This window comes from Coregonus clupeaformis, chromosome 7 (assembly GCF_020615455.1).
Source record: "Coregonus clupeaformis isolate EN_2021a chromosome 7, ASM2061545v1, whole genome shotgun sequence".
NCBI lineage: Eukaryota > Metazoa > Chordata > Actinopteri > Salmoniformes > Salmonidae > Coregonus > Coregonus clupeaformis.
In genome coordinates this window covers 18,044,359-18,059,174 of record NC_059198.1, presented here as the reverse complement: position 1 = coordinate 18,059,174, position 14,816 = coordinate 18,044,359, and the positions used below count along the sequence as shown (strand labels likewise).

The following is a 14,816-nucleotide window of genomic DNA, read 5'->3' as shown; positions in this document are numbered from 1 at the left end:
GCTGCGGCAGCCCCTGTGCTGGGGGGCACTGAAAAAAAAGAAAGAAGAGAGGGAGGGAGGGAGGGAGAGAGGGGGCTGTTATCGCAGTGAAGCGACCCTCTGAGGGCTGGTCAGGCCTGGGCCCGCTTTATTGTTTGTGTCCACTAGCATTTTCCACACGCTACAGCCCCAGCTCACTGCTCTGCCGTTTGCTTACACTGCACTAGGCATTGTCTACCTATATCGGCGCCAGCCGTGACGGTGTGATGCGACTGCCCCTCTAACCTCTTTATGGAGGTTACAAACAAATTGGCTCTCTCTCTCTGGCCCTTCAAGGATATTATTTTTCAGAAAGAGGGTGAAGCCTTGGAAGAGATGTGAAACCTAAAGGAAAAGCTCTATGGAGCAGAATCATATGGAATAATCTAATGATAACACCAAACACGCCCAGTCCCATGTTAAATTAGCAGAGAGAAAGAGAGCTCTCCCTCTTTATGCTTTGGCTGTCCTGTGATTTGCATGTTCATTCTGCCATGACTACACATCCCCATCTTGTGGTACGGCACAACACAGTGTTGGACTGCAACCAAAAGCCATAAAACATCAGTCTCAAGAAGCGTGTTTTCTGATACTGTAAAAGAGATGTATAGATGATGTATCCCCGTCCAGACCAGACCGAAATGAGTGTAGGGGAGACAGGAAGAGAACAAGCACAAGGGAAGGAGGGAGGAATAGAGAGCCTGGAAGAAGAGAAAGGTGAGAGAGAGATGAAAAGAGAGGGAGAGAGTAAACTTTGAAGACAAGCTCAATCAAGTGTTACTGAAGAGAAATGGAATTACATTAGTAGTGAATTATTTGATTTGATTTATTCGGCTCTCATTAGCCGATGCCAATTGTGACAGCTAGTCTTACAAAATACTTTACAATTTACATACATTTAAAAACATGAACATGTAGTGTGTGTGCATGTATCAGTTACACATACATGTCAGTACATACACACAACAAGTAGGTCACATGGAGGAGAGGCGTTGTGCCGTGAGGTGTTACTTTATTAGTTTTTTTAAACCAGGTTTGCTGTTCACTTGCGCTATATAAGATGGAAGGGAGTTCCATGCACTCATGGCTCTGTATAATACTGTATTTTTTATTTTCCTTGAATTTGTTCTGGACCTGGGGACTGTGAATGCAGATTAGTAAATGACAAATAAAATCCTAATAAAGAGTAACTCTATCTGACTGATATACAAGAAGCTATGAGAGAGATAATCCGACAGGCAATCTGTAGTCGTGAACCTAACCATGCAAATTAACCTATAATAATGAAATGTATTTATACGCACTGACAGGTCCTCCCCCACATACAGTCTGCACTGGGCAGACGTTGAGATTACCATCTAACGCAAACATTGTGCTTGGATCAAATGGCAAATATGGCTCGACTCCCAATTGCATTTACAAGCATCAGGTTACTCTCCAGTGACCCTTTACTGGTGGTGAGGTATACAGCTAAAATACAAATACACTGTATAAATCAAAAGTTAATTACCCCCCTGGTTGTATTCTGCTGAGCGTGCATGCTGGCTATCAATTTCAGAGGTTAATGAGGCGTTCCACCAATTCGGTGCCTTTTGGGAAGTGTACTTGGTCCCTAAAAAAGTTTGATTTCACCTAATTTTTACATTCTGTCATAAAGAGCACATGTTCAACTTTATAAAAAACAAGTTTTCCCACCTCAAGAGGGTAGCCCTTTCCTGCAGTTAAATTATCTAGTGGCCTCATGGGTGGACTATTATTAATATTTTTCATAATCTCATAATTAATCAACATTATTTTATTTTTTTAAACAACGAAAATCTGGTGTTTCTATGTCAAACAGTTTTGTTATATTTCAGTCTGTGATGTATATAAAGTGTAATATTGGAATGCAAACTCAAAATTGTATACATGTCAACTCTATATCTGACATGGTACAGGTGTCTTCTTTTTTTTACGCCCATAACCATATGTGTGAGGTTTATGCTTTTGTTTCAAAGTAGATTTGTGTAAAACTACCAATAAACACTCAGTGTGACCCTGATTTAGCCCACTGCAGTAAAAGGTTAAATAAAAACATGCAGTTTGGATTTAGATATAATTTAGATATAATGGAGGCTTTAAGTGAGAGGTTTAATTCCTTAATATTTACTAATTTTTACCCTCCAAACTCATGTTCGCTACATAAATATGCCTGTTTAACTTTGTCTGGTTTGCCATTTCAGATCAAATGAAATATTATTTTCTCACATTACTTGAAAAAATATTATCCTGGAGTCGGTAGAGCCATGAAAAGATATGTAAACTGCGATATCACAACCGTTATGCAATAAAATGCAAATTAATTACTTAAAAATCATACAATGTGATTTTCTGGATTTTTGTTTTAGATTCCGTCTCTCACAGTTGAAGTGTACCTATGATCAAAATTACAGACCTCTACATGCTTTGTAAGTAGGAAAACCTGCAAAATCGGCAGTGTATCAAATACTTGTTCTCCCCACTGTATATAAAATGGCACTTCATTTAAAGCTGTAATATATAACTTTTTGGGCGTCTGGACCAAATTCACATAGAAGTTATAGATCTGTAATTCTCATTGAAAGCAAGTCTACGAAGCGGTAGATCTATTCTATGTGCGTTATTTCTATGTTTCCCGTGCTTAAGTTTTTGCATCTTTTACTTTCAGTTTTGTACACCAGCTTTAAACAGCTGAAAATACAATATTTTTGGTTATGGGAAATATATTTCGCAGCGAATTAGATGGTACAAAGATTCTCTACACAATACTTGCATTTTTTTGTCACATAAACTGAAATTAGGCTGACTATTTGAATTTTAGCAACCAGGAAATGTCGGAGCGATTTCTGTATAATGCATTTTTAATATAACAGGCTTTTAAAATCCAATATTGGTGCAAAACAATTCATACTAATTTCTTACGGACGCAAAAGGCACTCTTTTCGTGGAACGACCCTGATGGCTATCAGTTTCAGAGAGTTGATGATAGCCTACCCTCCTCATCTGGCCAGATGCATTCTTTGAGCACACACTTCGCAAGAGATTACTCCAACAAGGGGAGGATGTGTGTGATTCAAACACTGAGGTGTGAATGATGCCCACGATCTCCACGTCGTTCAGACACAGAGAGTAGTAAAGAAAGGATAGCGATATGAACACACACACACAAACTCATACGCATACACACACACACACACACACAGTAACCCTCTCTCAGGTAGTCATTTTTGAATCCGACCTTGAGACACAGAAATTTTAGCACTTGTTACTGGATCAGGATTAGGTGGCCTTCACTATAGTTGGTGGCGTCTTTAGTTTACACACATTTCTACTGGGCACTACGAGAGGAGCTAATTTGAGATCCTGCAGTGATGCAGTTTCTCAGGCTGTGTCTCCACTACTGAGTGCTCTAATCCAAAATGACCCCTAACCCAGCCCAACACTACTCCTTTAACCCAGTCTAACACTGTCCCTCTAACCCAGGTCAACACTGACTCTTTAACCCAGGCCAACACTGCTCCTATAACCTAGGACAACACTGCACCTTTAAATCAGGGTCACGCAGAGTGTTTCTTGGTAGTCTTACACAAATCTACAAAAGTATACACCTCACACACATGGTTATGGGCTTACAAAAAATAAGACACCTGTACCATGTCAGATATAGAATTGAAATGTATTCAATTTTGAGTTTGCATCCCAATATTACACTTTATATACATCACAGAAGACTGAAATATAAGAAAACTATTTGACATAGAAGCTCCAGATTTTCGGCTGTTAAAATTCTTAAATTTGTAATTAATTATGAGGCCACTAGAGGGCGATTTGGTCATTTGACTGCAGGAATTAACCCAGCCCAAATACATTTCAAAACCCTACAGTCAAAGCTTTAGGATTTTGAACACAACCCTGATCATACCAAGGGAGAATCTCAATTTCATAAACTTAGCCTCCTCTCTCCTCGCCTCCTCAAAACCCATTGGATGAGAAAGCCAGAGGTCACGCCCCTCGAACCTTCTCCGCCAATGGGTTTTGAGAAGGAGGCGAGGATAAAGGAGAGAGGACGCAAGGAGGATGCAATTGAGATTCTCCCCAAATCTCCTTCCAGCCCCTGAAGGCAGAGGGCAGTACAATACTGTAAATCTGAAACAGATCAGAGAGATTGGGAAGAGATCTGAATGAAAATTCAACATAGAGTGGAGACCATTTGGGTTCATGATGTTGAAGCATTAAAAATGTTGAAGTTGAACGCCGAATTGTCTATCTATTTATCCACACTTAAAACAAGCTGAAGCTATTTAAATGGATTGGTATTTATAGATTAGAGAAGGCTAATATTAATGGCACAGAGGATTAGGATGACATCAAACTTCTTGTTATCAATGTAGGCCTAAACTGTTCATCAAGCTACAAAACTACTTTTATGTTCAGTAATAATTATGTAATTATCTTTTCAAACGAATGTAGTCAAGAATTAATGAACAGTTACAGTTACATTAAATTGTCTTAATGAAGGCCTACTGGTAGTGTCACTACTGGGTCAAATGTTTGATTGACTGACTCATCGACAGTGGGACTTTTCTTAGGGACTTGACACCACACGCACTTGCTGCAGCAGTAGTCCCGCGAGATGGGTGTCGTGGATACATGGATGCATGTCCCTGCTGCTCCCAGTCCCAGCTGCGCTTGCGCACCGTTTCTGACATTCCCACTCTGTCCCTGGTACCATGGTGTCAACGGAGGAGGACGGCTCGGTTGAAGAGAAGGAAAACAACAACAAGAAGAGGACGAAAAGTGCCATCGCTGTCGCATGGCTTACATTTTACAACATCGCCATGACGGCCGGGTATGTGGATTATTCTGCCCTATCGCTGATTTTGAAGTAGCCACCCCATTAAAACTTCGTTATGCACCAGAGCGCTGTGAGCAAGCGCGTGTGGCTGTTTATAGGTCCGTGGTGTCTCTGACATCGCAAGTGCCCATTCTGTTTCCGAATTTAGTGACAGACAGCGGCCATAAAGTTTGAACAGTGAGCAAAATAAAAGTAAGGGACTTGATAGAAAGTGTGTCCAAGTACTCATATTGATTATTTGAGAATTGTCTATATTTTTTGTGAAAATAACGGTGGTGGAAGTGCGGCCCCCGGCGCGGGTTCAGCCTTTCCAAATACGGTCGATTACACTGTGTTAGCGTCATGACCAGCACTACCTCGACAGTTGCAGTGATAAGTATAGACGGCGCGCTGACACTGGAGCTTCGGTCTGGGCGAGTGAAATGCCCAATAAGCAGATTTGAATAACTGGAAGTTTATGCGCTACAAAGCGCGCGGGCGCGATGACACAATTATTTCAGTTAGTGTTCGTATAGTCCTTGTAATGAACACACAAAATGAACTTACTTTAATAGTTGTCAAGTTTTCAATGATTTATTAAGTTGTTGATAGTGTCTTACGTTCATTTTCATTGGTCACTTTAATGGAGAATGGCACTTTTTGGAGATATGCTTAAAATGCGCATTTATGGAGGTGTTGGATCCATGTTATCTCCACTTACACTCATTGTAGCTCCCATTCATTCATCGTCTGCTACTCACATAATGGATATTTTAGTATTACATGAAGGTGTGAAAACTAGGTTCAGTTGTCGAGTCCAAGAGACATGCGCATTGAGGTGGTTATAAGCCCCTGTACATGATCAGAGTAAACAGATACCTATGTTGATTCAAACAGTCAAAATAGTGACTATTGCAATCAAACTATTCATTGACATTTGAAATCATGTGTGTACATTTGTCCCTTCTCTCCATATGTTAGCACTAACCTACACCTATATTATCCAATAATCTTTATATGATAGTAACTGTTAGTAACATAACAGTTTTGCAAGTCCTAAACCCTGTTAATGTAATTAGCATCAAATAAACCCTAATGAATTATTGTGCTGAGACAGAGATCATATATTTGCAATTCAGTAGCCCCTAAATTATGTATATTTTTCAAACAGATTGTGGCTTCAAACAGATAATACACTTGTTGCACAGCAAACACTTGTTGCACAGCTTGAGCACCTGACCGATCGACCTAGCACCTGAGGTCAAACAGTGAACAATAGCCACTAGGCTACAACAGTAGCTACAACAGTATCAGGTCTATCTGGTTTAACAAAAGTACATTCCTTTATAACAGGCGGCGGCAGTAGTGTATCTCTCACTAATCCCTGACAAAGTTTGATTTAACTTCAAGGTACACTCTGAAACGTCACATAAACGGTGGAGATTTACATGGGCACTTGACACCTCGGCGGATTTAGATGATGTCGGTGTAATGTCCTGGGACTAATCCTACTATGAGCCCGTTTACTCATGAATACCGAATCTAGGGACCAAGTGTGATTGTGGAAAATTCACACTCACTCTCCACCAATTACCAGTCACACACATTTACAGGTTCCTGCAGCTACCCTCCTCTCACCTTGGGTTCTTACAGACGCACCCATTGTGTTACCTCCCACCCATCTGTTACCAGTTTCTTTGAGCTATTTTTCAGTGATCTAAATGAGGGATGTCAAAATGTGACATTAAAAAAGTGATCTAAATTTAAGGCCTTTGCAGACTGCGATTTTAGCCGTCTAATGCCACGATTTTGCAGTCCAAGACAAAATGTCCAGGCTGTGGGCAAATTCTTATGTCATAAACGATTGTCGGACGTCTTCGCTCGTTCAGTGTGACGGTCTAGGTCTGCCGATTAAGAACTGACAAAGGCTCCAACAAAGTTCTGGCAGTGTCAGATTTTTTTTGCCTTTATCATGTAGTGTGACTGTCACGTTCGTTCATAGACGGGACGGACCAAGGCGCAGCGTGATATGCATACATGTTTATTTTAACGAATAAACAACGACAAAACAATAAACCAACGAAACGTGACGTCCAAGGTAACACACAACAAACCTCACACGGAACAAGATCCCACAACCAAACAGTGCCAATAGGCTGCCTAAGTATGGTACCCAATCAGAGACAACGAGCGACAGCTGCCTCTGATTGGGAACCACACCGGCCAACATAGAAATACACATACTAGAACCTATACATAGAACTACACAACATAGAATCTACACACCCTGACTCAACATATAAGAGTCCCCTGAGTCAGGGCGTGACAGTGACTGGTGTTACGAGCCAATCCCGGTGACTGACCAATAGGAACAAGGCCGGCATTGAGTATGCACACAATACGATTATTGTGAATAGTCAGATTAATATAATAGTTTGATTTAAACGTTTAGATGCTGTGCAAGAAGAACGATTTCCCTAATAATCTTGTTTAGCCTACATGAGACATCTGAAATCAGGCTACCTGATGGGATTTTGATAAATGCAATCAAAATAAACGTTCTACTACAGCGGCCATGTTATTTTGGGGAAGCCTATTTGCTTCTGAGTTCGGATATATAAAGTTTGTATGTGAAAACTATTTATAAGATGCATATTTTAAGGTTTTCTGAACTCACTTCACTTGTGCATAAGCATAGAGTGAGGCTTGTGCTGCTGGTGCTGGCGCGTGCGCAGATCAAATACACCGCTGCAGTTTTTTATTTATTTATTTATTTAACCTTTATTTAACTAGGCAAGTCAGTTAAGAACAAATTCTTATTTACAATGACGGCCTACACCGGCCAAACCTGGACGACGCTGGGCCAATTGTGCGCCGCCCTATGGGACTCCCAATCACGGCCGGTTGTGGTACAGCCTGGAATCGAACCAGGGTGTCTGTAGCGGTTGACGTAGCCTCGCAAGCTAATCGCAGAATGTGATTACAGAACTCAAATGAATCGTACAATCTGGCCAGATTGATATCAAGCTTTTAATTTGGTAACCTCACACAGTGTGACGTGATAATCGTAAAAGACTGAATCCGACGTACAGTCTGCAAAGGCCTTTAGTGGAATAGTGAATACGGTTGAGAAAATGATGTAATTTGGCCTCCCTCATTGCTAATACTGTGTTTGTGATCCTATGACAAGCATATTTGTAAAGTTACATATTTTAGAGGAAAAGAACAACTGTATATCGAGACAACACACCTTCACAGAGATCCATCACACTGCTGACCTAGTAGCCTAGTGAATGTAAAGGGAGCACAGTCTGTTTCCTCTGTAGTGCTCAACCAGGGGCCGTATTTATCAAGCGTCTCAGAGTAGGAGTGCTGATTTAGGATCAGTTTTGCCCTTTAGATCACAATAATATAAGATTACATGGACAGGGAGGACCTGATCCTAGATCAGCACTCTTACTCTGAGATGCTTGATACATACAACCCATGGTCTTCTGTGTAAATTCTGTACAAGAACTCTCACACCTCTGTTTACCCTGATCGTTACCCATGACTAAAGCCACGGATAATTAGCTTTAAATGGTCCTCAAAACGGACCTGCAATTACACTGAACAAAAATATAAATGCAACATGCAACAATTTCAAAGATTTGACTGAGTTACAGTTCATACTGTATAAGCAAATCAGTCAATTGAAATAAATAAAATAGGTCCTAATCAATGGATTTCACATGACTGGGAATACAGATATGCATCTGTTGGGCACAGATACCTTAAAAAAAAGGTAGGGGCTTGGATCAGAAAACCAGTCATTATCTGGTGTGACCACCATTTGCCTCATGCAACACAACACATCTCATTCGCATAGAGTTGATCAGGCTGTTGATTGTGGCCTGTGGAATGTTGTCCCACTCCTCTTCAATGGCTGTGTGAAGTTGCTGGATATTGGCGGAAACTGGAACACGCTGTCATACATATCGATCCAGAGCATCCCAAACATGCTCAATGGGTGACATGTCTGGTGAGTATGCAGGCCATGGAAGAACTGGGACATTTTCAGGTTCCAGGAATTGTGTACAGATCCTTGTGACATGGGGCCGTGCATTATCATGCTGAAACATGAGGTGATGGCGGCGGATGAATGGCACTACAATGGGCCTCAGGATCTCGTCACGGTATCTCACAGCATTCAAATTGCCATCGATAAAATGCAATTGTGTTCGTTGTCCGTAGCTTATGCCTGCCCATACCATAACCCCACTGCCACAATGGGGCACTCTGTTCACAATGTTGACATCAGCAAACCGCTCTCTCACACGACGCCTTACACGTGGTCTGCGGTTGTGAGGCCAGTTGGATGTACTGCCAAATTATCTAAAACGATGTTGGAGACTGCTTATGGTAAAGAAATTAACATTAAATTATCTGGCAACAGCTCTGATGGACATTCCTGCAGTCAGCATGCCAATTGCACGCTCCCTAAAAACTTGAGACATTTGTGGCATTGTGTTGTGTGACACAACAACACATTTTAGTGGCCTTTTATTGTCCCTAGCACAAGGTGCACCTGTGTAATGATCATTCTGTTTAATCAGCTAATTTGATATGCCACACCTGTTAGGTGGATGGATTATCTTGGCAAAATATACATTTTCACTAACAGGGATGTAAACAAATTTGTGCACAAAATTTGAGAGAAATACGCTTTTTGTGCGTATTGAACATTTCTGGGATCTTTTATTTCAGCTCATGAAACATGGGACCAACACTTTACATGTTGCGTTTATATTTTTGTTCAGTATAAATACTAAAACATGTATTTTGATTCAAACATAATTATTCAGAAAGGTCACAAGGTCCTATTGGTGTTATTACTGTGACAGCAAAAATGTACACATTTGTGTTGTATCCTGTTTGTAATGGACCAATAAAGATCACATTGTATTAAGTATACTGCTCTACATATTATATTACAAAATACTTCATTGTAGATACAAATGGTGTCTGCACCAGATTGTTCAGTGATTTCCTTGAAAAATGTTCCTTCATTATTCACATATAAAGTACCAGTCAAAAGTTTGGGCACACCTATTCATTCAAGGGTTTTTCTTTATTTTTACTATTTTCTACCTTGAGGAATAACAGTGAAGACATCAAAACTATGAAATAAAACATATGGAATCATGTAGTAAACAAAAAAGTGTTAAACAAATCAAAATATATTTTATATTTTAGATTCTTTGAAGTAGCCACCCTTTGCCTTGATGACAGCTTTGCACACTCTTGGCATTATCTCAACCAGTTTAACCTGGAATGCTTTTCCTACAGTCTTGAAGGAGTTCCCACATATGCTGAGCACTTGTTGGCTGCTTTTCCTTCACTCTGAGGTCCAACTCATCCCAAACCATCTCAGTTGGTTAGAGGTCGGGTGATTGTGGAGGCCAGGTCATCTGATGCAGCACTCCATCACTCTCCTTCTTGGTAAAATAGCCCTTACACAGCCTGGAGGTGTGTTGGGTCATTGTCCTGTTGAAAAACAAATGATAGTCCCACTAAGCCCAAACCAGATGGGATGGCGTATCGCTACAGAATGCTGTGGTAGCCATGCTGGTTAAGTGTGCCTTGAATTCTAAATAAATCACAGACAGTGTCACCAGCAAAGCACCCCCACACCATCACACCTTCTCCTCCATGCTTCAAGGTGGGAACTACACATGCGGAGATCATCCGTTCACCTACACTGCGTCTCACAAAGACACGGCGGTTGGAACCAAAAATCTCCAATTTGGACTCCAGACCAAAGGACAGATTTCTACCAGTTTAATGTCCATTGCTCGTGTTTCTTGGCCCAAGCAAGTCTCTTCTTATTATTGGTGTCCTTTAGTAGTGGTTTCTTTGCAGCAATTCGAACATGAAGGCCTTATCCACGCAGTCTCCTCTGAACAGTTGATGTTGAGATGTGTCTATTACTTGAACTCTGTGAAGCATTTATTTGGGCTGCAATTTCTGAGGCTGGTAACTCTAATGAACTTATCCTCTGCAGCAGAGGTAACTCTGGGTCTTCCTTTCCTCTGGCGGTCCTCATGAGAGCCAGTTTCTTCATAGCGCTTGATGGTTTTTGCGACTGCACAAATTCTTGAAATGTTCCGGATTGACTGACCTTCATGTCTTAAAGTAATGATGGACTGTCATTTCTCGTTGCTTATTCGAGCTGTTCTTGCCATAATATGGACTTGGTATTTGACCAAATAGGGCTATCTTCTGTATGCCACCCCTACCTTGTCACATCACAACTGATTGGCTCAAACGCATTAAGAGGGAAAGAAATTCCAGAAATTAACTTTTAACAAGACACACCTATTAATCGAAATGCATTCCAGGTGACTACCTCATGAAGCTGGTTGAGAGAATGCCAAGAGTATCCAAAGCTGTCATCAAGGCAAAGGGTGGCTACTTTGAAGAAACTCAAATATAAAATATATTTTGATTTGTTGAACACTTTTTTGGTTTCTACATGATTCCATATGTGTTATTTCATAGTTTTGATGTCTTCACTACTATTCTACAATGTAGAAAATAGTACAAAATTAAGAAAATCCCTTGAATGAGTAGGTGTGTCCAAACTTTTGACCGGTACTGTATATTAATCTTCAATTCCTTCTGAATGTATTTTTTGCAGTAGCAGGGTTGCTGCTAGTTCAGAGATTACAAGCTGAACAGCTTTTCCAAGCATTCTGTGTTTACATGCTGTCTGGCATATAGCTGTGCTGTAATGACTTATGTACAGTATAGATTGATTAGTGTACAGTACCAGGCTAGAGACAATTAAGTATTGATCACATTGGCAAATAAACTCAAATCTGATTCAAATCTGTTATTTATTTTTTGAACAGCCAAAATACACATGGAATCGGATATTTCAAGGCACATTTCAAACCACCTTCGTAGGTGGTTTGAAGTCGGAAACAAATCTGATTTTTGGCCATGCGACTTGTCTGAATGGTCAAATCTGATTTATTTGCTCTCAAATGGTTTTCAGATTTTATTTGGCATATATTCTTGCTTGCTAGCTACTCTGTTGACAGTTTGACAAGAACATGTGGTAGCTAACTAGTTTGTTAATTGTTTACAAACGAATGTGCTAGAACGCTAAACAGCTACTTAGCTAGCTAAGTGACTGCTGTGGCTAGCCAAAAATGACTAATTTTTTAAAACCTCAAAGAATATGATCCAACTTTCAAGTGTTCTTACACTATGATTTTGAACATTCAAAGCAACTGGGAAACATCCATGGCAGGCATTGTTGTCACCTTAGCTTACTACATAACTTCTGAGTGATAAAAAGCACGAGCACCACCACCAATCAGCCTACACCACTGCACATACACTCGTCGTTACTATGACAACTAGCATAGCCATGTCAGTAAATGTCTGCTGTCTGAACACACACAACTCTGATTTGATCACTTGTAACTTGATGTTTGGACAGTCAGTATTCCAAAACGGATTTGAAAAACAAAACAGATTTGAGCATTAAGGCCTGCAGTGTGTACAAGGCCTTAGATCTTCTGTAGAATGGAGTTGGCCCTCACCGTTTCCCCAACTCACGCTGTGGGTGCTTCCTAAATGGCACCCTATTCACTACATATTGCATTACTTTGGGTAGAGCCCTGGTCAAAAGTAGTGCACAATGTAGGGAATAGGGTACCATTTGGGACGCATCCTGTGTGATGAGGCATACAAGTTTAGTTGGTGTCAATGCTACTTGCTGACAATAGTACTGCAAAACTACATACAGTGGGGGAAAAAAGTATTTAGTCAGCCACCAATTGTGCAAGTTCTCCCACTTAAAAAGATGAGAGAGCCCTGTAATTTTCATCATAGGTACACGTCAACTATGACAGACAAAATGAGATTTTTTTTCTCCAGAAAATCACATTGGAGGATTTTTAATGAATTTATTTGCAAATTATGGTGGAAAATAAGTATTTGGTCACCTACAAACAAGCAAGATTTCTGGCTCTCACAGACCTGTAACTTCTTATTTAAGGGGCTCCTCTGTCCTCCACTCGTTACCTGTATTAATGGCACCTGTTTGAACTTGTTATCAGTATAAAATACACCTGTCCACAACCTCAAACAGTCACACTCCAAACTCCACTATGGCCAAGACCAAAGAGCTGTCAAAGGACACCAGAAACAAAATTGTAGACCTGCACCAGGCTGGGAAGACTGAATCTGCAATAGGTAAGCAGCTTGGTTTGAAGAAATCAACTGTGGGAGCAATTATTAGGAAATGGAAGACATACAAGACCACTGATAATCTCCCTCGATCTGGGGCTCCACGCAAGATCTCACCCCGTGGGGTCAAAATGATCACAAGAACGGTGAGCAAAAATCCCAGAACCACACCTAGTGGGGGACCTAGTGAATGACCTGCAGAGAGCTGGGACCAAAGTAACAAAGCCTACCATTAGTAACACACTACCCTGCCAGGGACTCAAATCCTGCAGTGCCAGACGTGTCCCCCTGCTTAAGCCAGTACATGTCCAGGCCCGTCTGAAGTTTGCTAGAGTGCATTTGGATGACCAGAAGAGGATTGGGAGAATGTCATATGGTTAGATGAAACCAAAATAGAACTCTTTGGTAAAAACTCAACTCGTCGTGTTTGGAGGACAAAGAATGCTGAGTTGCATCCAAAGAACACCATACCTACTGTGAAGCATGGGGGTGGAAACATCATGCTTTGGGGCTGTTTTTCTGCAAAGGGACCAGGACGACTGATCCGTGTAAAGGAAAGAATGAATGGGGCCATGTATCGTGAGATTTTGAGTGAAAACCTCCTTCCATCAGCAAGGGCATTGAAGATGAAATGTGGCTGGGTCTTTCAGCATGACATTGATCCCAAACACACCGCCTGAGCAACGAAGGAGTGGCTTCGTAAGAAGCATTTCAAGGTCCTGGAGTGGCCTAGCCAGTCTCCAGATCTCAACCCCATAGAAAATCTTTGGAGGGAGTTGAAAGTCCGTGTTGCCCAGCGACAGCCCCAAAACATCACTGCTCTAGAGGAGATCTGCATGGAGGAATGGGCCAAAATACCAGCAACAGTGTGTGAAAACCTTGTGAAGACTTACAGAAAACGTTTGACCTTTGTCATTGCCAACAAAGGGTATATAACAAAGTATTGAGAAACTTTTGTTATTGACCAAATACTTATTTTCCACCATAATTTGCAAATAAATTCATTACAAATCCTACAATGTGATTTTCTGGAATTTTTTTTCTCATTTTGTCTGTCATAGTTGATGTGTACCTATGATGAAAATTACAGGCCTCTCTCATCTTGCACAATTGGTGGCTGACTAAATACTTTTTTTCCCCACTGTAGCTCAACAATCACACAAAAGTAGGCTAGGTCATCAAAGTTAAGACCGAAAAAGCTAAAAACCCTAACCCTAACTATGGAAACAAAGTGATTGAACCAATAACTTTTGCGCTCTCACTCTAAAGTGGTAACTACATCGTTGAACATCTTATTCCAAAATCATGGGCATCATGGGCATTAATATGCTATAACAGCCTTCACTCTTCTGGGAAGGCTTTCCACTAGATGTTGGAACATTGCTGCAGGGACTTGCTTCCATTCAGCCACAAGAGCATTAGTGAGGTCGAGCACTGATGTTGGGTGAGTAGGCCTGGCTCGCAGTCGCCGATCCAATTCATCCCAAAGGTGTTCGATGGGCTTGAGGTCAGGGCTCTGTGCAGGCCAGTCAAGTTCTTCCACACCGATCTCAACAAACCATTCCTGTATGGACCTCGCTTTGTGCACGGGGGCATTGCCATGCTGAAACAGGAAAGGGCCTTCCCCAAACTGTTGCCACAATGTTGGAAGCACAGAAATCGTCTAGAATGTCATTGTATGCTGTAGCAATAAGATTTCCCTTCA

The 14,816-nt window shown here is 41.1% G+C and overlaps 1 protein-coding gene across 1 annotated transcript in view; it reads left to right on the top strand.

Moving 5' to 3' along the window:
• Positions 1–4,727: 4,727 nt before the first annotated feature.
• Positions 4,728–14,816, top strand: part of LOC121569877 (very-long-chain (3R)-3-hydroxyacyl-CoA dehydratase 1) — a 34,930-nt gene continuing 24,841 nt past the window's right edge. Inside the window, exon 1 of the mRNA XM_041881156.2 lies at positions 4,728–4,885. Coding sequence (XP_041737090.1) covers positions 4,767–4,885 — 119 coding nt within the window. The 5' untranslated portion in view covers positions 4,728–4,766. The remainder of the gene's footprint in view (positions 4,886–14,816) is intronic.